Source organism: Grammomys surdaster, unplaced genomic scaffold, assembly GCF_004785775.1.
Source record: "Grammomys surdaster isolate TR1022 unplaced genomic scaffold, NIH_TR_1.0 125146, whole genome shotgun sequence".
Taxonomy (NCBI): Eukaryota; Metazoa; Chordata; class Mammalia; order Rodentia; family Muridae; genus Grammomys; species Grammomys surdaster.
In genome coordinates, this window is record NW_021620042.1 from 708841 (window position 1) to 734956 (window position 26116).

The 26116-nt window shown below is 45.1% G+C and overlaps 1 protein-coding gene across 1 annotated transcript in view; it reads right to left on the reverse strand.

Annotated features, from left to right (window-relative positions):
• Positions 1-26116, reverse strand: part of Arhgap10 (Rho GTPase activating protein 10) — a 196862-nt gene that overhangs the window by 3176 nt on the left and 167570 nt on the right. The window contains exons 21-23 of the mRNA XM_028785172.1: positions 24021-24177; positions 6905-7057; positions 5149-5240 (exon numbers count right to left, since the gene is read on the reverse strand). Coding sequence (XP_028641005.1) covers positions 5149-5240; positions 6905-7057; positions 24021-24177 — 402 coding nt within the window. The remainder of the gene's footprint in view (positions 1-5148; positions 5241-6904; positions 7058-24020; positions 24178-26116) is intronic.

The following is a 26116-nucleotide window of genomic DNA, read 5'->3' on the forward strand; positions in this document are numbered from 1 at the left end:
TCCCCCTCCAGTGTTGGAAAGGTGTGAAGTGCTCCCCCTCCAGCGTCAGAATGGTATGAAGTGCTCCCTCTCCAGCGTTGGAATGGTATGAAGTGCTATGTCCTGTGCTTTTGCCATACCATCCCACTATTTACCATCCAGCAACAACAGTGACTGTGGAACCAGAAACATTTCTGCAAAGCTGCATTCACAGCAGAATCAAGTCTTGGGACTCTGCATTCTTTGAAAGCACAACATGGGCCCTGTGCAAGATGTATCTGAGGATTTCATTCTGTCTCCCACCTGACACCCTTCCCTACCCAGAGAGACCAGAAACGTATTTCTCAGTCTCCTTCCTAAGCTTTAATTAAAACACGTTGGTCCCACAAGTCTGTATGTCAATTTGCTTCTTTCTGAGACAGCCGGCATCAGACTGCATGTACTCACCTGGCACTACTACTGAGATTCTCACATTCGGAATACAGCTGGAAGGCCCTGGTAGGTAGTGATATCCCCACACCAGCAACCTCTTGGGATGCCAAAGAGCATTTCAAGGATTATTTCACATACTCGAAGCCTTTAATGTTCAATCCCTAGAGGCTTTAAAGGATTAGTCTGGTCCACATGCATTGCACAAACAATAGCAATATTGCCATTACATGTGGAAACCAACCAATACACTGAGGCCTCTGGCCTCAGCACTGAATGTGGGCTAGTTCCCACAAACCCTGCGCTCTTGGGCCCTATGTCCTGTGGGCAGACCCAGGGGAGCTCACACTTCACACCTGACTAGCAGATCTACCAACAGAATGAATTTCTAGGATTCCTAAGCCCCAGAGAAACGTGGACATTTCCCACAGCTTTGAGAGGAGAGCGCACAGCACAGACCATGTGGAAGAGCATAGCAGCAGCTCCTAGAGCTAAAGAACCACATCCTTAGTCAAGAACTGGAATTCGTAGCCCAAGTCCATGGCCTCATAGTAAGAAGAGAAAGAGCAGGCTGGAGACGGCTCAGTGGTAAGAGCACTGACTACTCTTCCAGAGGTCCTGAGTTCATTTCCCAGCAACCACATGGTGGCTCACAACCATCTGCAATGGGGTCTGATGTCCTCTTCTGGTGTGGCTGAAGACAGCTGCAGTGTACTCATACACATAAAATAATAATTCTTTAAAAAAAGGAAAGGAAAGGAAAAGAAGGAAAAAGAATGAATGAATGAAAGAAAGAAAGAGAGGGAGGAAGGGAGGGAGGGAGGGAGGGGAGGGGAGGAGAGGGGAGGGGAGGGAGGGGAAGGAAGAGAGAGAGAGGGAGGAGGGGGCATCCCAGAGTGGCATACTTACTTACTAAAGGTCCCTTTCCCTTCCATTTGCTTGTCTGAGATTCCTGTTTGTGATTATCCCAAAGCCCTAACTAGGAACAGTGAAGGCCTGGGGTCATTCCAGGCCACTGACTGCCATAAACTAACTGGTCTCTGTCCTTGCCTACATTACAAACATGAATTACAGTACAGGATCTTTGTTCTTGCTAGAAGATTCCAAACTACTGCGTGAGCTCCAGAAAACAGCCTTGGGTGTCAGGGATGCTAAGTGTCGGTGGTCTACAGCAAGAGAGTGTTCCTGAAGACACTTCCGCAGACCGAGCTGTAAATAGTGGCTTTCTGGAACACTGCCTGGCTCCACGGGTCCTACGACCTGCCAACCGTTTCATTTCATGTTGGCTGTCATAAGGGGCGACCCCACCCCCATCTGAGGAAGGGCTTTAGTAACATTGTGATTAATATCTGCTTTTCACAAGTTGAGAGATCAACTCTGCACTGAAGATAAAGGTGTGTACAGTAAGGAAAGAATGCTCCCTACATTAAGGCTCCAATTTACTGTGCTTGTTAAGGCCTGTACCGAGGGAACTTCTGAAAAGGTCCCACTGAGCTCATGGGCACCACAATAAAAGACTTGGGAAGGCATCTGTAAAACACAGGTCTCACAGAAAATGAGACAGCCACATGCTGGAGAGGAAGAGAGAGTCAGCATACCAAGCAGCCTTTTTGCAATACACAGTCCTGGGGGAGAGGCTGGGGAACTATTGAGATGCCCTGGGTGCTCTAGGCAGCATGCTAGACAGAGCTGGCCACCTACACTACAGTGCATCATGCCCAAGGGATATATAACCTGGCTACATGCAACCTTACCTACAGCATCCTGTGAGGGGTCCTGTATGGCACAGCGGCCAGCAATGTGTCCCCCAGGGGCCAACAGTATTTAAAGCTCAGTCTTCCGAAGCCTCCTACATCACACTAATACATTCTTGCAGACTAGGATGAAAAACCTGATGCACAGAGCACTCACAGCTTCTAGAGAAAGCAAAAGGGCAAGGCATTGTATATCTGCTATAGTCCAAGTACACCCACGCCTATCCATCTCTATCTACCTACCTACCTACCTACCTATCTATCTATCTACCTATTCTATCATCTATCTATCTATCTATCTATCTATCTATCTATCTACCTATTTTATCTATCTATCTATCTATCTATCTATCTATCTATCTATCTATCTATCTATTTTATCTATCTATCTATCTATCTATCTATCTATTTTATCTATCTATCTATCTATCTACCTACCTATCTATCTATTCTAAATATCTATCTATCATCTATCTATCTATCTATCTATCTATCTATCTATCTATCTATCTATCTATCTATTTTATCTATCTATCTATCTACCTATCTATCTATCATCTATCTATCTATTCTAAATATCTATCTATCATCTATCTATCTATCTATCTATCTATCTATCTATCTATCATCTATGTATCTATGTATGTATCTATCTATCATCAATCAACCTACTATCTATCTATCTATCTATCTATCTATCTATCTATCTACTATCTGTGTGTGTGCATGTGTGGGGGTGGGTATATGTAGGAGGAGCTAAGGTGGGAGGAGAAGGGAGAGGAAGAGGAGGAGTTGGAGAGGAAGAGAAAAAAGGAAGAGGAGGAGCTAGAGAGGGCAGAGATGTAGGAGGATGGAGAACCACACAGGTATGGAGAGCACTCGTGGGGAACAACTTATAAACTTATAGTTAGGTTAGCTAATTGGGATACAACTCTCTTTGTATGGGCATCTTGTTATTAATCATTACCAAACATATAAAGCCTTTGATTAATCTATAAGAATTAGAGTCTCATCTCTTACTGGGCCCGCATGGATGGTCTGGGCAATGCCCTGCCTTGTGAAGACAGTGTGGAAGATTGGCAGAGCCATCTCTCATGCTGGCATCTAGTGGGTGGCAGGGCTGGTGTTTCTGGCTGGCCAGTTCTAGCTGCAGTGCGCATGTGGCCTCAGGCTGAGAAACATGGCGGCTGAGCTAGGCAGAGGCACCACAGCTTAGATAGTCGGCTTGACCAGAGGCCGATTTTTAATTAATTACTACAACAGGTATACACATATTTTATGACTCTTTTTAAAGGAAGACTCCTAAAAGTCATCAAGGGACTGTGGCAATGGAGAAGGTGGGCTTCCTGGGCTGGCTATCTTCTGGCCTTTCTTTTGTCTTTTATACAGTGTTGGTTTAGGAAGACACAGGTGTCATGGCTGTGTGCTCATGTATATCCAGTGTGGTTCTCATTGACCTAAGTCCTTCCAGTGACAACTAGAGAGTGAACATTTGACCCAGCTTTCACCAAAGGCATATAAAGGCAGTTAAATTCAGAACAAATTCTAGAAAAGTTTTCTCAAAAAAGAAATAGGAGGAGGAGACATTTCCTTTGGTTGAGCTATGTGTAGCCTGGAACTGAAGCCACTTCTCACCAACTGGGACACTAGACAAAGACTCAAGTCTCCAGCTGAGAATGCTCAGCAAACACGATAACACTTTGGTCTTGAAGACATCTAAAACAACCTGAACACCCACTTACAGTCTTACTATGTAACCAGAGTGGGGTGGGCCTGGCCACCTGCATCTTAGTCACAGTCTAGAGATTCCTTACAGAATCACTGACGGAAGAAGGTGTCTCAGTACAATGCACTGTCTCAGTACACATGTAAGTCACACAATATAAGGATTTATCACAATTTCAGTCCTACAACGTCCCTCCCAAAATGTGTTGTTCCAACACATGACAGGGTGGCTGTGTGACCACAGCCTTCTGATAAAACTGTATGTGCATACATCATAGTGGTATCTTGGAAAATCTTGCTTCCACTCCAACACCGAAATTTCTCCAAACAGTCCAGTCTTGTGTGAGAGCTGCTGCTGCTGTTTGTCTGATGTTATCTGGCTCTAGGAGTGAGCACTGCACATACATACAGAGTCTATCCGAAAGGAAACAACTTGCTTTCTATGTAACAACCCTCAGCAAACCCTGAGCTCCTGACTACCACATGAACTGTGGTGCTATGTTCCACAGAAGCCAAACGTTCTGGCTAATCAGCCATTCCATTCCAGCATCCAAGGTTTCCCCTGCTTCCTAGGAACTCTTTTGGGAAGCTCCACCCACACTCGACATCACTGTTTCCACAGCAACCCATGAATTTCATAATGAATGTGACTAGGGAGAGAAGAAATCAAGTGCAAGAGAGAAAAATATATTCACTGCACCAGAGGAGAAATTTGTGAAATATTAAAACAGGCATAGCTCCTAAATGTCTGTGTATGAATATTAAACATTCAACTATAATCCACACCCTTATTTAAAATGCAAACTCTATAAAGATTCGCACAGTGTTGCAGTTGGCAGACAACTGCAAAGCACAGGGATGGTGCAGGAGAAGGCAGTCAGAGCATTCTGAACTCTACAGACTCTTTGTTGATAACATGAAGCATTTAAGAGCCTGGGGAGGAATGGTGGAGTCAGGGAGAACCAAGGAGGCACCTCAGAAGGATGCACAGCAGAAGCACCATCTTCAAGTGCTACTGGCTTCTTGCCACCATCAGAAACAAATGAAGACCTACATGGGTATGAAAGGATACGGAACAACCGAGAAGAAAGAAGAAGCACTGTTTCCACCACCAACACACAGCTCCTAGTTCTACAGGCAAGTAAGCCATCTCTACATGCTAATGCTAAAACATGGCCACGACCAGTGGTTAGCACTCTTATGTGCAGATATTAAGGGAAGACATGATGTCTCCTACCACAGAGCTCTTGACAGCACTTACCATCCTCAAAAATGGCTCCTATTTCAAATGACAATTCCGAGCTGTGTTCTGCCTCACATGGGTACACTGCACGAGCCTTGCGATTGATAACGCTGCAGAGAGAACACAGAAGGCTTGACCGACAAGCTGACAGTCGCTTCCCAGCCCCCTCCACCTTTCCCAATTTCATTTGCATGCTCACAGTGGGGTAACACCTTCTGAAGAGGAAATGACAGGAACATGAGCATCAGGCAGTCATAGCACTTGGCTTTCAAGTAAACGATGGGCTCCCAAAGCAAATGTTTCCTTAGGGAGACTTCTGGAGAAGCTGTCCATGAGCCCCTTCACCAGATTCTCCTGACCGCTAGGTGAGCTGTCCCTTCCCACTGCTCAGCATTGTGGGATACACAAGGCATGTTTACTTATGAGCACTTCAGCTGTGCATTTGAAAAGGTTGGGGGAGGGAGGTTCCCAGGGAGCCCACAGATAATGCCTGCAGTTCCCACAGCACTCTGGAAGGAGCTGCCATGCCTTCTTTGGTCTTCTTTATATAGACCTTCCTGCTCCCCTGAAAGGCATACAAGGCCCAGCTTCTCCTAACTAGTGAGAACATGTTCTGAGCCCTCTTGAGAAAGGCACAGAATAGGGAATAATAGAAGCTGGACTGGCTGGGTTTGTGTGTCAACTTGACACAAGCTGGAGTTATCACAAAGAAAGGAGCCTCCCTTGAGGAAATGCCTCCATAAAATCCAGCTGTAAGGCCTTTTGTCAATTAGTGATCAGCAGGGGAGGCCCATTGTGGGTGGTGCCATCCCTGGGCTGGTAGTCTTAGGAGGTTCTATAAGAAAGCAAGATGAGCAAGCCAGGGGAAGCAAGCCAGTAAGCAGCACCCCTCCATGGCTTCTGCATCCACTCATGCCTCTAAGTTTCTACCCTGTGTGAGTTCCTGTCCTGACTTCCTTTGGTGATGGCCAGCAATGTGGAAGTGTAGGCTAAATAAATCCTTTTCTCCCAAACTTGCTTCTTTGGACATGATGTTTGTGTAGGAATAGAAACCCTGACTAAGACAGAAGCCATATTTGACTCGATCTAGCTAAGGAAGGAAGGTTGCAGCTTCCTGGAGATAAGGAAGTCCCTGATGGTAAGAATCATGTCAGCCAAGGCCCAGGGTGACTGACTTGCTCTTCTGTCTACAACAAACTGGTCATACGACATCTATGGAAGTTACCAGCATCCACTCTGCCTCCCTTTTCAGTGAAAAATGTGCTTTACATTTGCATATAAAAAGTTCTTCCAAAGTACCTAATTTCATAAACGGATAAGGACCAGAAACAGAGAGTAGGTTCCAGCAAGGCTCATCCACCACAAATTCTTCTCCAGAACCTCCAACTGTTACAGCCAGTAGGTTCCACATCTACTGATTCAACCAGCCACTGATTCAAAGTATTTTTTAAAATGTCATCTGTATTGTACAATACATTCAGACTTTCCTCTCATGACTTTCCTGAATACAGTACAGCAAAGGTTTACACAGCATTTACATTATTAGGTATTAAAATTTACCTAGATGATTTCAAATATACAGGAGGAGGAGGGCATATGTAAAACCAAGCCCAACAATACCCAGGAGTGACTGCACTTGCTTTTGAGATGAGGCCCAGCCCTGATACAAACATGGCAGTCAATGCCAAGGCATCCCAGGCAAGCATCTTCTAAGAGGGATGCCATGATCCTTGTGTGTGCCACCACGTCATCCCGTATCACATCCCGCACGTACCACTCAGGAAGCTTGTCTACAATGGAGGCAGCAGGAGAGAGGGGGAATGGTGACATCCTGGGTGACGGAGGTGTCCCAGCTGGGTTGGAGCTTGGTGTGGTTGGAGATTGCATATTTAGCCACTGCACCATGGATGGCCGGGTCTGACTTGGCCTAAGGATACATTTAAAAGACAGGATTAATACCACGAACACTCGTAAACAGTTACACAATGGTCCAAGCTCAGATCGTCAGGACAGCAGCACCCGTGTTTCTTCAAACCACTGGGATAGAGTCCTCTCGGTCCCCTCTCAGGACTGTACCCCGAGCCACCCCAGAAAAAGCTACATCTCAAAGTAGAGATGCTTTACTGAACTTCTCCATATTTGTGGAGAAGCTGACCTTGTCTAAACTACCACCATTATCAGTGCTTTGGTTATTTTTTTGTCAACTTTTCCTGATTGCAGCTTCCTGCTTTGAGTTCCTGCCCTGACTTCCCTTCCATGCTGGGCTACAACTGAAAGATGAAATAAAACCCTTTTCTTCCAAAATTGCTTTATGGTCACGGTGTCTTGTCACAGTAATAGAAACCTACCAGAAGCAATCAGTTCACTATCTAGAAAAGCTAATTCCCCAAAGAGTGCCATGGCTTTCTCAGAAGCAGATGATCCTTGGCTGAGAATGAGGTTAGGTTCAGACAAGCCTAGCAAAGCTGCAAACATAGCAAACCCAGACCGACCACACCCAACATACTTAGAAGCAGAATGCACACCATGAACCGAGACCACATCTAAGGGACTTAGAAGCACGGAGTGCACACCATGACATCACACTGCTGCTGCACAGCTTTAAGTGAGAACAGCACCACCTATGACCAACCCGAGAGGAGATGGAAACTCAGAACTTGTCTCTACAGAATGCATATTGAGTTTACAGTCTCCTAAGTTAAAAACCCGAAGTCAGGGCTCTGTGTGATGGGCAGCCACCTTTACTCATTTCTTCTACTTAGAGGGAACATCACACAAGCTTAAACATTAAGCACGTGACACACAGCTGAGAGACCAGCACATAGCACTTCAATGCTGATAGGTCCTTCACCTGGTATTTACATGTGGGAACTCAGAAAACTTTGCTACAGACAATCAAGATCCCTTCAGAAATAACAAAAGACTGGAGTTTAAAGGACAGATTAACAATCTTTGGCAGTTGGGTCATTCCTTAGAATTTAAAATGTAAATAAAATCTCAAAAAATATTGAAGAGGTGAGTGAACGGAGTCTTGGACGGGGCTTATCCTGGAGTTTGCCTTCAACTGCTATGATAAACACCACTGACAAAAAGCAGCTTGGGGAGAAAAGAGTTTGCTCCCAAGGTCTGGCAATAAGTCTACCTACAACCAACTAACCGCAAAAAAAAAAAAAAAAAATCACCACTCGGAAAGCACACTCACTGTGTACCTTCTTGTCTTCCTCTGTGGTGCTGTATTGGAACCCAGAGCCTGGCACATGCTCAGGAAGTACTGGGCCACTAACCACCTCTCTCTCTCTCTCTCTCTCTCTCTCACACACACACACACACACACATACACTACACAAACAGATAAGATGGATAACAGATAGACAGACAGACACATGTACAGAGCCCCTTTAACTCAGTTTTTCAGCACACACATGTTCACCTTGACAGTGCCCTTCATCATAAACTCACCACCCTCAGCTCAGACCGGCTTCAGTGAGCAGCTTCCTTCCACATTCTTTGCTCTTTTAGAGCCAAACTTGTGCCTTTCAACCCAGATTCGAGGCTGCTCCCTTTCCAACTCTTCCCAATTCAGCAGAAGGCCTCTTTCTCTTCTATGCCACATTGCTAACAGGGTCTCCCAGCCTGGTACCCACCACTCCTCCACCCCCAGTCTGGGCTATGCTCTGCTCCTCATAACTCTCCTTTCCTGCCAGGTAGAATCCCAGGGACACAAAGCCTGCCCCAGCATCTGTGCAACCCACGAGAAGCTATAAACCAAATGGACTTCAGACAGCACGTGCAAGACACACTCTATCACTGCCCTGACAGGTACTTAATAAATGTTTCATTAAAAATAGTATCCTTAAAAGAACTTTATTTACAAACTTCTATCTGGCCACTTAGGGAGTCCAAAAACCTGCTTCACTCTGAGCCAAGAAACATAAATCTTAGTGACCTGGACCACCTAGCTACAAAATTCTTTACAAGAAAATGAATCTCTAATGGTGTCTTACTAATCAGGAAGGGAACAGGGTGGACAGTAAGGCTCTCATGGAGAATTTAAGGCCACAGACATCCCAACAGTTGTCATTTAATCTCACAGCAATTATTCAAGGTGCCCGGAGATCGTGGTAGCCGTGGCTGAAGATGAGATGCTGTACCACACCCCCTCATGTCTGCCTAGACATAGGGAGTGAACGGATTAAAGGATGGGTGCCCATGCATCAGCGGACAGGGAGGACGGCTTCAGTGAAGACAAACAGCATGGCTGAGGATGGACCATGTAAAGATGAAGGCAATAACTTGCACAGCTACTACCTACATCACCCCACATCCTTACTCTTGTGTTTTCCTTTTGTCTCTATGTTTGTGAAAGAAAAAATAGCCCTTCCCTCTTGGAAAGTGACAAGAGCTACTGGAAGAACAGACACAGAAGGTATAAGCCTGTTCCTTAGCACTGGTTGCTGTAGCTTGTCTCATATCTGAAGCTCATCTCTGTTCAGGGTCAGGTTCTCAAAGGTGCTGTTTTCTGTCTTCCTGTGTTATCTGTTCAACATTACTGAGCGATGCTATCTCACACTAGCTAGTTTACCAAGATAGCCTTTCAATTTGAGCCAACACACTCTTACTTAAATTTCTATATTTGTGTTCTTAGCTTATTCCAGGCCCACCACACACACACACACACACACACACACACACACACACACACACACACTGCATTAGTTACTGTTCTATTGCTGTGAAGAGACACCATGACCAAGATGAATTACAAAAGGAAGCATTTAATTGAGTGCTTACTTAAGAGTTTCAGAGGGTCAGTTATGTTCGTTATGGAAGGCAGCACAGCATCAGATAGGCAAGTATAAAGCTGGAACAGCAGCTAAGAACTCATATCCGATCTGCAAAACGGAGGCTCACAGAGAGAATGAGACTATGAGTCTGGACCTGGCCTGTGCTTTAGAAACCTCAAATCCACCCCCAGTGACACACCTCCTGCAACAAGGCCACGCCTCCTAGTCCTTCCTAAACAGCTCACCAACTGCTCAAGTATATGCAGGCGACTCTCATTTAAACGTTCACAGGCTCAGATTTCTGTGGGTCGTAATGCTCATAAATAACGGCAAAATGCAAGTCTGGAAACAGTGTCCAGGAAAGATCCTAAGTCTCTTGGACAACAGGGAGCCTTGTTGAGGGAAGATTTGCATGGTACAAGAGATGCTGCAACCCTGATCTCTCAGAAAGAGAGATCTAAACAGGCAAATAGATACACTCAGCTCCACAGGTTCACACTAGGACCCCAGGCACAGCCCATGTTAGGATTCACTTTTGTCGTCGAGCTTTTCAAAGAACCACCCTCCTAAAACCACAGATAAAATGGTTTATGTAACCATCCAGATTTTGGTTAATTGCTTATTGTAATATGACTTAAAATGTTAATGCTTAATTGTTTCAAACACCCTATGTACTTTTCCTCCAAAATAGTGGAGAAAAATAATCTCCCAGGAGAATTTCTGTTACTCCCTTCCCCTTCTTTAAACCATCTTGTGTGTGTGTGTGTGGGGGGGGGACGTGAAAGTAAACTGTGGGGCTGTTGGAAGAATGGAAGGAGGGAGACAGAATGGGAGACAGTCTGAGAGAAAGCAATGACAGGAAACATGGTTGAAGTACAGCTTATAGATTATGTAATAAAATGTTATTTTGTGCAACTAACACATCCTGAGGAAGAGCTACCAGGCTTTATGGAATGGCGGGCGCAGCGGCATCCCACCTGGGTCCTGAGTCTCCCATGTACCTAATGAATTAGCCATCTCTGCTCTCGTATCTGCCCATGTATCTGATGGGAAATCCTTCCCCCTGGGCCTCTTTATGCCTCTGCACAGCCAATCATCTGGACACCTTGATTCGGGACTAGGTTTTGGAGAATATCTGGATGGAAAATGGGCTTGAAGACAGCAGAGACTGTGACCCTCTGGAACAAAGAGCAGGTTTCATCCTGTTTCCAGATGACCTGGACTCCTCTCCCACACTTCTCCAGTCATCACCTGGTCCCTGTTCCATCTCCCTGTGGACATGGGACAAGAAGTACTGATGTTCTGACTACTGTCAGTGGCTTAGGGCTAGGATTCCTGTAGCCCCTCCACGGTCCTCAGCCATCTCATCACCGGGGAACTGTAGGAATGGCCATCTTGATCATCCTTGTGTATTGTATGGCTCACACACAAACCTGGCTGAGAGTCTCTGGGTTAAATAATGAAAAGGCCTGGTGACGTCAGAATAACTGAACATCAGATGACTACTCCAGCTCTATCAAATGAAAAGTCCTTTCAACTTTAAATCTGGAAACCTTGTCTTCTCCCCACTGCTGTGGCTAATTTTTGCTTCCTACACTGGGCAAACACAGACCACTAACCCTAGGGAGAGGTGAGCACTGCACCATTACATGAAGTAGTTTCTTGAAAGTGACACTGTGGTTTCCAAAGAAAACAAAACAAACAACAGACAGTCCTCCTGAAAAGCTCTGAAACCGTATTTACCAAATCAGGGATAAATTACAGAGAAAGACTTTCCAGCTGACACACCTCCTGCAGCTTCTCCTATGGAGGACAGAAGAGTAAATACCAGCAGCCTCCAATGAAGGGAACTGCTCCCTTCTCATGGAAAGGGACAAAGAAAAACAAAAAAGATACACTGAGATTTCAAACTCAGGAGCACATTGCTGAAAATACACAGTGACTGTCTATGTCGCTACCGACAGTCCTTATTCAGCTGGAGGCAACTGAAGTTGCCATGAGTGGTTGGGACATGGTGGTGGAGTTGGGGAGAAAGGCAGGAGAGAGGAGATAAATCACACACACACACAACACGCACTCATGTGCGCAGGGGGGGTGGGGGTGGGGGGGTGCACAGAAGTAAGCCTTAGTGAAAACAAAGCACTCTTGTATAGGAAGAATAGATATTCTTGCTTTGGAGAAACAGGTGTGCACATTAAGTAAAGATCCTAGAGATTTTCCCAGTAGCAAACAACACAAAATGGTGCTAGCTTCAACATGTCTACTTCCAGAGTTGGATTCTGTAATGTGAAACAAATCAGCATTGCAGGTCCAATCGACCTCAGCACTGGAGGCTGCACTTTCTGCATGCTAAGAGGTTCTCATATCAGATGAGCACAGCATTCCCAAATGGTGAGGAGGGGCTGCAGCCTTTGGAGTTGCTATGGTCCCCCAGAAAACCACAGAATTTCTTCAGCAGAGCAGATGGGTCAGCTTTGAGGCCCACTGGCAATGGAAGACCAGTTCCAGGGTACAGAACAACGAGAACAATTTAAAACTCTCAGCAGAGAAACAGTGTCAAGAAATGACTGCGCTATTATAAGTGACTCCACCCTCCACAGTCTCAGATGCTTTCTACATGTTATCAGAACCAAACTGAAAGTCTACTCAGGAATGTGGGATTCTCACAACTTCATCTGCAAGGCCTCTGAGCAGAAGCTTACACGTTAGTGCAATAATCTCATGCTGTCTGAGAAATAAACAGTCTAAGTCCCGAACAGCTGTCCCAACCAAGTGTTTGAAAATGTTAATAAAGACAAAATAAAATATTGTAGATGTGTAGATTATGAGAAATGTCTTTGTAAAATAAATGCCAGTCATTCCTTGGTGTTCAAAAGGGGGGACTCCACAGCAAGCAAACTGTTTCACTCCAAATGAGCTCACAGCAAGGAGGATAAGAGTGGAGATATCACAGATATCCCCATGAGGGGATACTCATCAGGGGCTGCCCTGGGGACACCATGGAGGCTGTAACACTGCCTGCTCTCCAGAAGTGGTCAGGCAGGGCTTGGGTCAGGGTAGCCATGACTGGTGCCATGGGGCAGTCTGGACAAATCTATCACAGGAACAGAAAAGGAAGCACTGAATATCTCTTGAACATCAGCAAGGCTTCCTGGAGGAGGGGAGTGAGAGGCCTTCTTCCATGTCTTCCTCATCTTTCACATCCAGTCCCTGTTAGGTATGAGTGACAGACCCAGCTTGTCTATGCTAGCTCACTCACTTGCTCAATCTCTGCCACCTTAACATTCCATGACACATGCTGGAAGACAATCTCAGAAAGGGGACAGGGTTTGCTCAAGGTTATGTCTGGGTGAGATAATGGAGAACATGCTCTAAGTGGCTGGAATAAGACAACAGAGGAAGGGCCAGCGATCTGTGTTCAGAGGACTCAGGAGGCAGACCCTGGGCTAAAGGTAAGAACGGCTACAAGGGATTGTAATCATTCATATGCCAAAAGCATGACACCACTCACTCTACAGACAGACCTGAATGCCAAGGCTGGTGCGTCATATGCTGGCCATGGGCTTGTGTGTGGTTTCACCTCCTTAAATACACTCGCCTTTCTACTTGAAATGGACGACAGGAACAAGATGGAAGAGCATGACCATATACTCCCAGAGGCTGGTGTATCAGACATATTACATTCATCTGTGCCTGAGTCAGCCATGAAACCTTACATTCTCAGAAAAAGAGAGGACACTTAGTAAGCTGGACCAGTGTGCAGGTGGAAGGTGCAGAAAGGAGCAGAGTAAGGGGCACCGACTACCGTCCCTGCACTTGCTGCTGCATTTCTGGTCCAGACCACCCTTCTGAAACAGCTGTGTGCCGTCACTGTTCTCACCAAAAGCCAAGGTGTGTATAGCATAAGTGCTAATTCCATGATTTAGCAAAGGCATTAGGGTTCTGTATAAGAAGACAAGGCCAGTGGGATGAAGATCTGATTCTGTTTTTACAATTTTTCTGTAGATATTAAACTATTTAAAATAAAAGGTTAATATTACGAAAAACACAAACAGTACTACATTACAGTTACATACTAAAATATCCAAAACCCAGAATGAAAACTTCTTCATTCGATGGCAAGAAAAGATGTATAAAGGTTATGCTGAGAAAATACCCAGCATCCAGCAGACAGGGCCACTGTGGTGGTATGTGTCTGCAATGAAAACAGGCTTTCAAGAAAATTTTGGTTTATCATGGAGATTCATTTGACTTCTTCCAAAAAGGGACTTGAAAGCCATAGTCTTCTTACCTGACTCAACTCTGGCATCCTTGTGAAGAAAAAGTAGCCACAGACTAATCACAAAGGACTAAGTGTGACTGTTTTGCAATAAAACTTTATTTACAAAGCCAGTAAGCCTAGAGTGCCTGGGTAGGGCCAGAATCTATAAACACCTAGGGCAACCTCTGGGGCAGCAATGCTTTCTGAGGCTATTTCCCACTGGCTGGCTGAAGGAGGGTGCTGGCCAATCAAACTGAAGTCAATTGCAAAAACAGTAATTTGCTCACCCTATACCAAGAACATGTAGGTAGAGACAGGGAAGGAGCATGGAAAGCATCCATGCTTGCAATCTTGAGAAATACAGTCACATTTATACTCAGTTCACAGCCTGGAGGATGCTGGACATCCTGTGTGAACTTCCCCCTTTAACAAGAAGGGCCACAACTATCTCTTTACATGGACTCATAAGGTTTACTCCCAGAGCAAGCTCTCTTGGTCTCACCATAAGAGAATCGTCTTAGCGTTACATCTTTGACCCAATCTTAGAGAATGACTCTATTTCCTTCCTTCCAAATCACTGCTGTGGAATCAGGTATGAAGGGCAAACGAGCTGGCTAGCGGAACAGAAAGGAACTGAAGCTTCATTTCAGAAAATTACAGGCCGTTAGAGATCTGAGGGTTGCAGTCCAATAGGGTCCCTGATGAGAAGGCTTCCACCAGCTCAATTCCTTGTAGAAAATAGTAGCTACCTAACAGGAGGCCTGAACATATAACCAAGCTCGATATAGACACACGGTTGCTCTACAAAGAAAAGCGCTTCGGTTACTCATCAAGCTGACTGTGACAACTGCCATTACCCATTATGTACCAAATAACTGGTAGATGAGTCTCGGTGGTTTCCCAGGTCTTGGCCATGTGATACTACATGACTTTTCTCAGAGATTCCCAAACATCAAGGCTTGGGGAGGAGGCCAGGCTCGGTCCTCTGGGACTGCTAACAACTCAATCTAAAGTCACGATCCAGGGCTGCTCCAAGGCCACAGAGGTCATCTCCCCAAGCTGCTTGGTGGGCAGATTATGTAACCAACAGAACCGGAAGCTGGGGCCAAGTTTAAGAAGATCCTGTTGGGCTCTCAGGGTTAGCAAACTGCCAGCAGGTGGCTGCCTGCAGCTCCCAGGAGAGCAGTAACTGGGTGTATTAACTCTGGTGCCTTGAAGGCTTGCCATTGTGGAGGGCGGGTGTTTGCCTTTGCCTTTTATGGATAATCTTGCTAAGCTCAGTTTGCTTGAATAACTTACATAATCTTTGCTAGACCTTCGGAAGAAGAAAGGGGGTGCAAGGCCAGGCCTGTCTGACTGAAATCAATGCTTTTCCTAAGCTGTATCCCCGCTGACAGAGGAGGCTAATGAGGCCCTACATTATTTACTCTGGAGTCACAGCTGACCAGTTCATAGGCAGGAAATAACAATAAATCACAACAATGGCATCAAAGCAAGAGAAATCTTTAGCAATGAAAAACAATGAAAGCAAAAGGAAAACCAAAGTCAGGCAAGAGTTAACTGTAAGACTTACTCATTCTCTGGAGTCTCAAGCAGCAAAAATTCTACTCCATTTTCCAACATGCAAACTTAAAGCTATATGGAGAGTCAACACTACGATTTAAAACTCAAACTCCCCAAGATTCAGAATGTGCAGTTACAACACAGCAGAAAGACTTAGACATCACACACACGCACACACACACGCACATACACATACACACACACATGACAGTTACCACCTGAGCAAGGAACTATACAGGACACACCCCCAAGGTTCTTCGTAGACCTTTATGGTTTGTTGATGGCCACATATACAGACCCTGTGATTAGCTTCAAGAACTTCACTAAAACTGATGGGAGACAGATTACACATTCCTAAAAAATGAGGTACAGATGCTTCTTGATCGCACTCACCAAGTTTCCCATTCCTCGGCCCTCCTCAGGGTGGTGGTGCATCCAGGGAAGCCTCTCCTCAGGCAGAGGTGCTAGCTAATGAATGCTCTAACCAGATCCAGGGCTTCGCCACCACAGGTAACTCCACAGCCGCATGGCTTACCACGGCAATGGTCTCTCTACCAACCACAGGCACTGACGCGCATCAGCTAGGTCTTCAGAATCTAGGTGGTAAGGGGCTGACACCTACAAAGTGTCTGATAGTCCCACAGACAACTAGGCAGTTTCAGACTCTAGAGTAAAACAAATAGGGGAAGAGACGAACACCCTAAGTCACAGGGGTCATCAGGAGTCAGCTGTGCCACATCCCTGAAATCATACGCCAGCCTTCTTGTGTTCTCTCTCTCTCTCTCTCTCTCTCTCTCTCTCTCTCTCTCTCTCTCTCTCTCTCTCTCTCTCTCAACATTAGTGTAGATCTACCTCACTGTGCTGATATATGGCATTCAGATGAAATGATTTACAAAACCACTCAGAACCCAGAGAGCCCACTTAATCTAATAGCCTTTGGCTTCCTAAGAAATGCAGGAGGGAGCTAAGCAAACCTCCACAGCCCTGAACCACCAGCCTGCACTAAAGCAAAAGGGCTCAATGTCTTCTGATCCCAGTGCTCCTGGAGGTACACAAAAGAGCTGAGCAAGCAGACATGTAAAAGCTACCGGGAGGGTCACAGCAGAATATGCTCACCTGCTCTTCCTCGGTTGGCCCACTTTAGACCTGTCTCTGAATCCACCCAGTGGTGTAGCCTGTTCATTCTTCACCAAATCAGCACCAGATTTTCATATCCAGGACCAATGTTTAACAGAAAAAAAAAGATCTCCCCACTAGACAAAAAAGCTGCTGGACACTTAAAACGAGTAATTCATTGCCTACCTGGTGTCTATGTAAATTTATACAACATCCTTGCCCTTCTTACAAAAAAAAAAAATCAATGAATGTTAAACTGTGACTATTAATGCCAACATGAAAAATAAATCTATTTTCTATTGAAACAATGACCACAACCTTATGGTAAAATATTATGGTACCAACTAGGAACATTTGCCTGTCTGGGTCTAAGAAGGGCTGGCCATATGTAGGCGGGGCTGAGGGCTGTCACTCAGCAGTAGATAGTTTTCTTGGAATGTGGCAGGTGAATGGGGTGAATTTTCAACATCACATAAAACAAGGTGAGCAGGAAATTCAAGCAAACTACAGTACAAAGACACAAAGAGTGTGCAGTTGAGGCAGGCACTCAGGAGAGGCTGGAAATGAACAGAGAGAGAAGACAAGGTCTGCCTGTGACTTCTGTCACTTCTGAGTATATGCCAATTCTTCAGAAGTCTATTAAGAGATGATTTTTTTTCCTCTGAACTTCCAGTACACCAAGTACGACTTATTGTGGTATATTAAACCACATGTCATATCTAAAGAGTATTTTCATATCTCCAATAAAACTGTTCAAAGGATTTGAAATGCCAAGTAGACATCCCTGAGGAACCCCAGTCCACCTAATTTAAATAAAGCTTATTATCCCATTAAGAATAAAAAGGGGCAGGATGAACCCTGTCACTGTACAAAGAACAGGAGACTGTGGAAGGCTCGGCCCTAATAAAACCCCAATTCAACTGCCCCGTCCCAAGTGGAGGTTCCAACCATCATGAGGAGAAAGTGGAAAGACTCTAAGAACAAGAGACAGAGGATGACTAAACGGAAATGGTGTTTCCTGGACACAACAGGGCAGACGTACAGATGAGCTCCCAGGCATGGTGATGTAAGACACCGATGAGATCCCAGTGATGGTGATGCAAGACACAAAATATAGCCAAGACAACCTCCCAGCATGGAGAGAGAGGTAAGCATGAATCTCACTCTTAGCTGGATTACCAGCAACTTTCAGAGGCTGGGAAAAGGAGACTCCATTTGCTTTAAGGATGCTACTCCTGGTAGACCAACCACAGTCCAGCACATAGCCACATACCTAAGAATATATGAGCACCACAAATTGGACTTCATGGCTTTTTGCTTGTTTATTGTTTTAAGAAGGACATAATGTTGGGTGGGTAGTAAATGCAGAGTGGACCAGGCAAGAGTTAAGGGAGTGAGTATGTATGATCAAAATGCACTGTAGGAAATTCTCAAAGAATCAAATAGTTTTTAATGGTGTGCTGGGGAGACAGACAGCTCAACAGCTAAAAGTATGTACTGTTATTTTGAGAATGTCTTACTATTCCCAACATCCAAAACCAAGTGTCTTAGCATGTAAGAAGGATTCTTGTTCTGAGAACTTTCAAATGCCCAGAGTGAGGGTGTACTGGCTGGTTTTGTGTGTCAACTTGACACAAGCTGGAGTTATCATAGAGAAAGGAGCATCCCTTGAGGAAATGCCTCCATGAGATCCAGCTCTAAGGCATTTTCTCAATTAGTGATCAACAGGGGAGGGCCCATTGTGGGTGGTGCCATCCCTGGCTAGTAGTCCTTTTCTATAAGAAAGCAAGCTGAGCAAGCCAGGGGAAGCAAGCCAGTAAGCAGCACTCCTCCATGGCCTCTGCATCAGCTCCTGCCTCCAAGTTCCTGACCTGTGTGAGTTCCAGTTCTGACTTCCTTTGGTGGTGAACAGCAATGTGGAAGTGTAAGCTGAATAAACCCTTTCCTCCCCAGCTTGCTCCTTGGACATGATGTTTGTGCAGGAATACAAACCCTGACTAAGACAGAGAGGCACCATAGGTGCCAACATTCCCAGGCAGAAAAGAGGCATCATGGGACACAGCCATCTGGAGAACACAAGTCCATGCCTTCCTATTGGCAAACTAGTGAGAACGCAGAAAGCAATACCTGGTATTTCTTAAAAGAAATTTTCTTCTGTGCAGGGAGCCTAAAAGGATTACTTGTCAAGGAATATAATAGAAGAAAATCTGTTTAGAGAAAACTACTTTATTGGGGCGGGGGTGGGGGGGTGATGACTTTGGGACATTTGAGATACCTTGACCTATGATGTCATGTCCTCCGAGGAGCCTGAGCTAGCAATTCTTCACTGGCAATGAAGTCACCTGTCACTTCACCGAGTGTACAGGTAAGTAATAGCTTTGGATTGACTGACTTCCGTGAATAATAACCCACGAGTCATACACATCAGCCAAAGCCCAAGAAATCTAATTCTGCCGCATTACTCTCTACCCGCCAGAGGCCGCAGCTGCATTTACACACTGCCCAGGTCAGAATCACAGCTGTTGTGGGGTTTCCTGTCACTCTGCCTTCCAGAGACCGACGATACAGCATTCCTGTATAATGCTGCAAAGGTAAGGCATTTTCGTTCAGCGTTGCAAATGGGGTCCTATGTGACCAACATGCAGCTGCGTTCCATTCTCCAGGAACTGGGGTAAGCGCTAGTTCTGGAAGGGACCATCAATATCCTAGTTGGAAACCAGGCAGCACCACCTTCTTAAGGCTTTGTGTTGCTTTTAATGACCTCATAGAAATTTTGATTTAAAAGAAACTTGATCAGCTTAGTAAGAGCCTACTTATTGGTTTTGTGGCCCTAGACAAATACCTGAGGTGAATATTTTACACACCAAAGCAGACCCAGTCTCCAGGTTCTCCCAGCATCCCTCAGTCTCTCTCTACCCAGCACACCCACCCTCTACCTTGAACTTGCCTCCCCCAGAGGCTCTTCCCTAAATAATCCAGATGGTTTCATCTCTCCCCTCTATTTTCCTCTCTTCTTCCCCTCTCTCTTTCTCTTCCCCTCCCACTGTGACTTTACTAGCCTTATTCCTTGGGACTAGTAAACTCACCCCAGTGGTTTTCCACAAACCACTGTTTACATACACTCTAATCTGGCTTGAATCAGCTCATTCCACTACTATGGTTGGTACAGCGTGCCTGGTATACAGAAATGGAGGTGGAACAGAAGACCAGAGGTGACAGTGGAAACCAAATTTACAAATAAAAACTAGAAGCTAGAAAAAGGAAACACAGACTAATGCTGTGGAATGCCCCAGTAAGTGCCTTTCATCTTTCTCCGTAAGGAAGCAGGACAGAAAGCACACTTAATAGCAGAAGGACGTGGTGATGCACACATAGAAATGCGGTCTTCCAAAGGAGCTTTTTATAGGGAAATAATTATTAGTGAGGGAAATTAAAGAGTAAATATCAGGCACACATACATATACCATATAAATTAAAATGTAAATGAGAGGGCAAATATCAATGGCCAGAGGTACTATCGTGTTAATGACAAACAGGATGATCAAGAGAGGAAGGTGCATGTGGACACTCCACATTCTGGATGTGAAGGTTAAGCTAGATGCTGAAGACAGGTCAGACTGTGAGCAAACACGCAAAGATCTGTCTAAAGCAGGAAATTCACGTGTGCAGGAGCCACAGGCAGGCCCTGGGAGGCCAACGAGTATGCTGGTCCAGATTCTCAAAATACAAGTATGCTAAAAATGATGACTTCACACAAAAACAACATGACTAGAAGCTGGGGGAGGGGACAGAGATTAAGGACTGTTAAGAGAGCGGATGCCCAAGAGGACTAACTTCTGTCTGTGGTACAGCAGGGTGACTGCCTAGCTGCATATCTCAGAGGAGTCAGTGCAGACTGTTTGGAACCTGCACCACGGATGCATGAGGTGATGAACACACGAGTAACCTAAGCTGACCTTCTAATCTTAGAGACATACTGAAATACCTGCTGCACAAAATAAAGACTAAAACCTGTTGTGTCAATTAAGAAACATATTAGCAAAACAGGAAGAACCCACTCACCTTAATCTTATTCTTCAGAGAGGCAGCCTACAATTCACTGTTGCAGATTTGATCATATTGTGGACCCCAAGATTATGAACAGGAAAACCTTGCTGTGGTGTGGCTCAACCTTGCTGTGGTGTGGCTCAGCCCTAGCACACACCTGTAACCCAAGAGTTTCTGCTTATTGTAAACAAGGAGTTGAGGTGTGGCTCAGCCTGAGCACAAACTTTTAATCTAAGAGCTAAAGTCAACCCTAGGTCAAGAGGTGGAGAAGGTACAGGAGAAGGACAGGAGTGAACCCAAGTAAAGAGAAAGGAGGCTCTTTGAGCTGCTTTTTCCTTCTGGGATGTCAGGAGTGCAGAAAGGTCAGCTGGGTGCTTTTTCTGCCTCTCTGAGCTAGCAGATTTTCACCCCAGTATCTGATTCCTGAGTCTTCCTTTGTAAAATCGAATGATGTGTGTGTGTGTGTGTGTGTGTGTGTGTGTGTGTGTGTGTGTGTGAGAGAGAGAGAGAGAGAGAGAGAGAGAGAGAGAAGAGAGAGCTTTTATTCACTAAATTTGTTATTCTTTTTTATTTATTTATTTTTTTTTACTTATTTACTTTACATTCCACTGGCTGCCCCCCTCCCAGTCACCTTCTCCCACAATCCCTCCCCCTCCTCTTCTCCTTTGACCAGGTAGGGGCCTTTGGGTATCACCCCTACCCTGGCACCTCAAGTCTCTGCAAGGCTAGGTGCTTCCTCTCCCACTGAGGCCAGATAAGGTAGCCCAGTTAGAACAACATATTCCATATGCTCTAGGGATGGCACAATTGGAATTTTTAAAAAAAAGAAAGAAAAAAGAAAAAAGCAATCAGCCCAGGCTGGAATCAGTGCAAGAGGCCCAGAGAGCCAGGTAACTGCTTGTGAACTGTCACCTTAGAGTCTGTTGGCAACAAAAGCTTTCCAGCTCCTCCTCCGGCCCAATGAATCATAAGCTGTGGGGTGGGGCCCAAGAGAGCGGGCATCATAAAAAATTATTTCTTACAATAAATAATGCCTGTATAAGGTGGTTCTGAAGTGTGTTCACTTAAGAAGCACTCATCTACAAGCAAAGATAATCTGAGCTGATAGAAACCAGTAAAGTGTGTGTGTGTGTGTGTGTGTGTGTGTGTGTGTGTGTATAAGAGAGACAGAGTGTATGTGTGTGTATGTGTGTATATATACATGCGTATGCATACATGCATGCCTACATGTACACATGTAAAAACCAAGAGTCACGTGTTGTTCCTCCTTGTCTTCTGAGTCTTGCACTGGGTGATTAAGCCTGGCTGCCTGGCTAGCAAGCCCTGGGTTTCCTTCTTCCTGTCTGCACACAGCACCTAGATTTTTTATGTGAATTCTTCTGGGGACTGAACTCAGGACCTCCTGCACACACAGCAAATAATATTTTACCAACTGAGCCATCTCCCCAGCCCAAGTAAATCCTTTCACACACACTGGAAGTACCTCATACAGATCTATTTTATGTACAGCAGAAGAAGAAAACCAGCTCAAGACCCTGCATAGGACACACTTTGACTACAGCCCTTCCCTATGTGCTCTCTCCACCGTTCTCCGCCCCTCCTGTTTCTGTTCTCAAGGCTGGAGTTCTTCGCATGACTTTTTCAAATGTGTATAAATAGGAAGCTGGGGAATTCAGTCCTCATTTGATTTATGAGGAAACATCTCATGCTCTCCTCGTGTTGGGCCCGAACGTGTTGTGAGTTGAGCAAAGGCTATCCCATGCCTCATAATGTCACTTTACTGCAGAACCATGATGGAAGAGCGGTGGCGTACCAAACCTAACTCCACTGACTTGCATTTGCATTTCCTGAAGGAACCTGGGGGGACTTCACTAAAAAGTACACAGACTAATTCCAATGCTAAGGCATCCAGGACTAGACGCTGGGTATCGCAGCAACACCAAAGGGACTTTTTATTGCTGACACACAGTTAAAGGTGACAAGCATATTTCAGTACCCATGATTTAAGTCCACAATATATAATCTTCAGCACAGAAAATTAAAACAATCTTGGGTGGGGTGTACATGCACACTCCTGCACACATTCATACACACACACACACACACACACACACACACCTCTAGAGAATGAATATGCAAACTTGGGAGTTTTACTGTGATTTCATGTCAGCTTTTCGACATCTAAAGGTCACCCCAAAATTTCAGCATGGCAAATTCCTCCCGGCCTCTCTTAATACTTAATAAGATCATAATGATTTCGTACGAATCCAGCTGAGGCTATAAAAAGCCAAGTAATGTGAAGAACGTTTTCCAATCCATTTAAAGTCCCAAGAATGCCCAGTTAGGGTCAGATGACATCATTATCTATAATCTATTTTAAGCAATTCTTAGCTTAAAAAAATTTAATGCTCTCTGGGTGAATTATAAATATATTTTGGATGTAATTTGATTGACTAATCAAGTAAGGTCTTATAATTATTCATAAATCTGTTTTGTCTCCTCAGAGTCCTCAGATGCTCTTTGTAGGTTAAGTAACCCCCACCTACCCGTCTCCCTCCCACCCCCATCCTACAATGATTCCTCAGGTACCATCAGTGCTGTAAGAGAAATCCCCATGTAATCAAACAAGTTCAAGGTTTTCTGTTTGTATTAGTATCATTTGCTCCAGCAGACCTAAGCTGATGATTTACACAAGGAGGTAAAGTCAGGTATCAGTTTCCAAGTTTCCATTAGGCAAAATGCTATGAAGTCAAACAGAACGTGAACCTAGTAACAACCAAAGACTCACCTACCTGAACCACCACTCTAGGTCAGTCTCCAGAGACAGCCCATGGGAGTGCAGCACCCTCCCCCTTCTGTGTCTGCAGAACAAGTGCAGAGCACTGCTGAGAAGGGGGAGGGTGCTTCCTTCTCATGGCCAACCACAACCTGAACTCTGGAAGCTACACCCATACCCTTCCGGCCAGGAAACAGAAAGGCATGTTCAACAAAGATTTTGCCTTGCCACCTCCCTTGGGCCAATTAGTTTGTGTCCTTGGATCTAATGACTTGAGTGCTTGCTGGCCACACAGTGGACGGCTTTCCTTCCCTCACCACCACACCAGAGCGCAGCAACTTACGTGGCAATAGTGTCTCCACAGTTCCCTCCATCTGCTACAAGGTGGTTTCTATCTGGTCCAGGAGGCCCATGGGCAGCTGAAGTTGTGGGAGACGGAGTGGACAGCGAGTCCTGACTGCTGCTGGGGGGATCTTCCTTGAGAGGGCTGGGACTTTCACCTAGAGGGAAAAGGCATTGCAGTTCAAACAAATCAAGGAGAATGAATAACTCCTCTAAGAATTACATGGCATTATTTGTCAATCAGTTATATTATTTTCAAAATTACATTTCCAATTCAGCCTGGGAGTGTGAGGATACTTTTGTAGATTTGCACTGTGGATTTGCTTTTTGTTTCATTTGAAAAAACAAAACAAAAACTCAGAGCTGTTATACTGTGGATATCAAATGTTCCCAAAGACCCATCAGTTACCAGCCTGGTTCTTAGCTAATGGCACTACTGAAAAGTGGCAGAAACCTTAAGAAGTGCAACCTTCTGAAATGTTTACTTGGTCCTTAAAGGGACCCCAACCCCTTCTTCCTGCCTCCTTGGCAGCCAAGAGGTAACAGCTATGTCTTCCACATAGCTTGAGATGCCACCTCAAGCCTAAAACACAAAGGGGACCAATCAGTCATGATTTAAGACTCTAAAACCTTCTCTCTGTGTAGCTGGTTTACAATAGGTGTTTATTATAGTAACAGAAAGCCAACAAACACAAGAAGCCCCATTAAGAGCAAAAGAAATAAAGAGACCAAACTGAAAACAAGCACCTTTTTCATAGCCATGATGGACGCTTGGCCTACAAAGATCCCAGATCCAAGCCAACGACAAGCTCAGGACAGCCTTGAAGAGCCCGTCCCTGTTGCTCTAATTACCTGTGCATTCCTTCACACTGAATGCATAATAAAAGGGACATTAAGGGACATCAGCAGCTACCATAGATATGATTTCTAATGGCCCAACATCAATATTCCAGACAAAAAGGAGTTCCCACTTGCCTGTGAACACTGAAGGGATAGCCCTGAGCTGGGACCTGCAGTAAGTGCAGGGATGAATGTAAACCACAGCTAATGCGGGTCCTAAGTGAGCTGCGTGATTTATACATCTTACAAACTACGTTTACCATCCCTTGTACATCTTATCAGCTTGTGTAGAAAATGAAAAACGCAGAAAAGAGCTTGCAAAAGCAGCTGTTTCCCTCAACTGCCCTTCTCGCTTACATGATGCGCCCGGCTTCTCCCAGAATCACTGGAATGGCACTGGGCACAGCCCTTTCTGCCCAGAGAACTTATATTGACTCCCCAGGTGACTTGCGGAGGAAGCAGTTCTACGGAAACTAGATTTTCCTGGTGATAGGTCATAAAAATTGTCCAACGCTGCCACAAGAGCAAATGGAGGTCCACAACCCCAGCCAACAAAAGCTGCAAGTGTCCTGAACCCACACAGTTTCCCATCCTGAATCTGAGGCCCAGAATGCACACAAATGCCGGGATCGGAAGAGAACTCACTCTCAGAAAACCATCTCAGAAAAAGTACAGTTCCTCCCAAAACGAAGCACGAGAAAAATCCTGGGCCCTGAGTAGGGTAGCTCAGGCTAGTTCTCAGGATATTATTTTTGAAAAGTGAGTGCAGAAAATCAATCTTACTGACTCCTGACCCGACTCAGAGCTAAGGCTAAGTAAGTGTGCCTTAGAAAAGAGATCTGGAAAAGCTAGATTAGGGCAGTGAGCATCAGAAATAAGGGACTAGGGAGAGATGCCTGGGGAGACACTGGAATTCCAGTGTGTTTATAGAAGCTGGGAGCATCATGTAACAAGGCCAGTTGAGGGAAACAGCTCCATGAGTACCCATCCTTAGAGCCCTGCAGACAAAGTAGGGCACACTAGACTGAGCAGGTCCTCTCCCTGGGCTGCACCTCCTTGCAAAGTCCTGTCCTCCACACAAATTCTAGAATATTCTAGAATATTGCTTATTTTTTTCTTTCCACCAAGTCACTTTTTCAATAGCTCTTCTGCACAAACATGCAACTGTCCCAGCAATAGGGCCAACTTAGAGGCAAATGAACCAAACACAGCTTCTGAAAAAAGGACTTCCTCTTCCTGTGCTTAGAAAGCTCAACT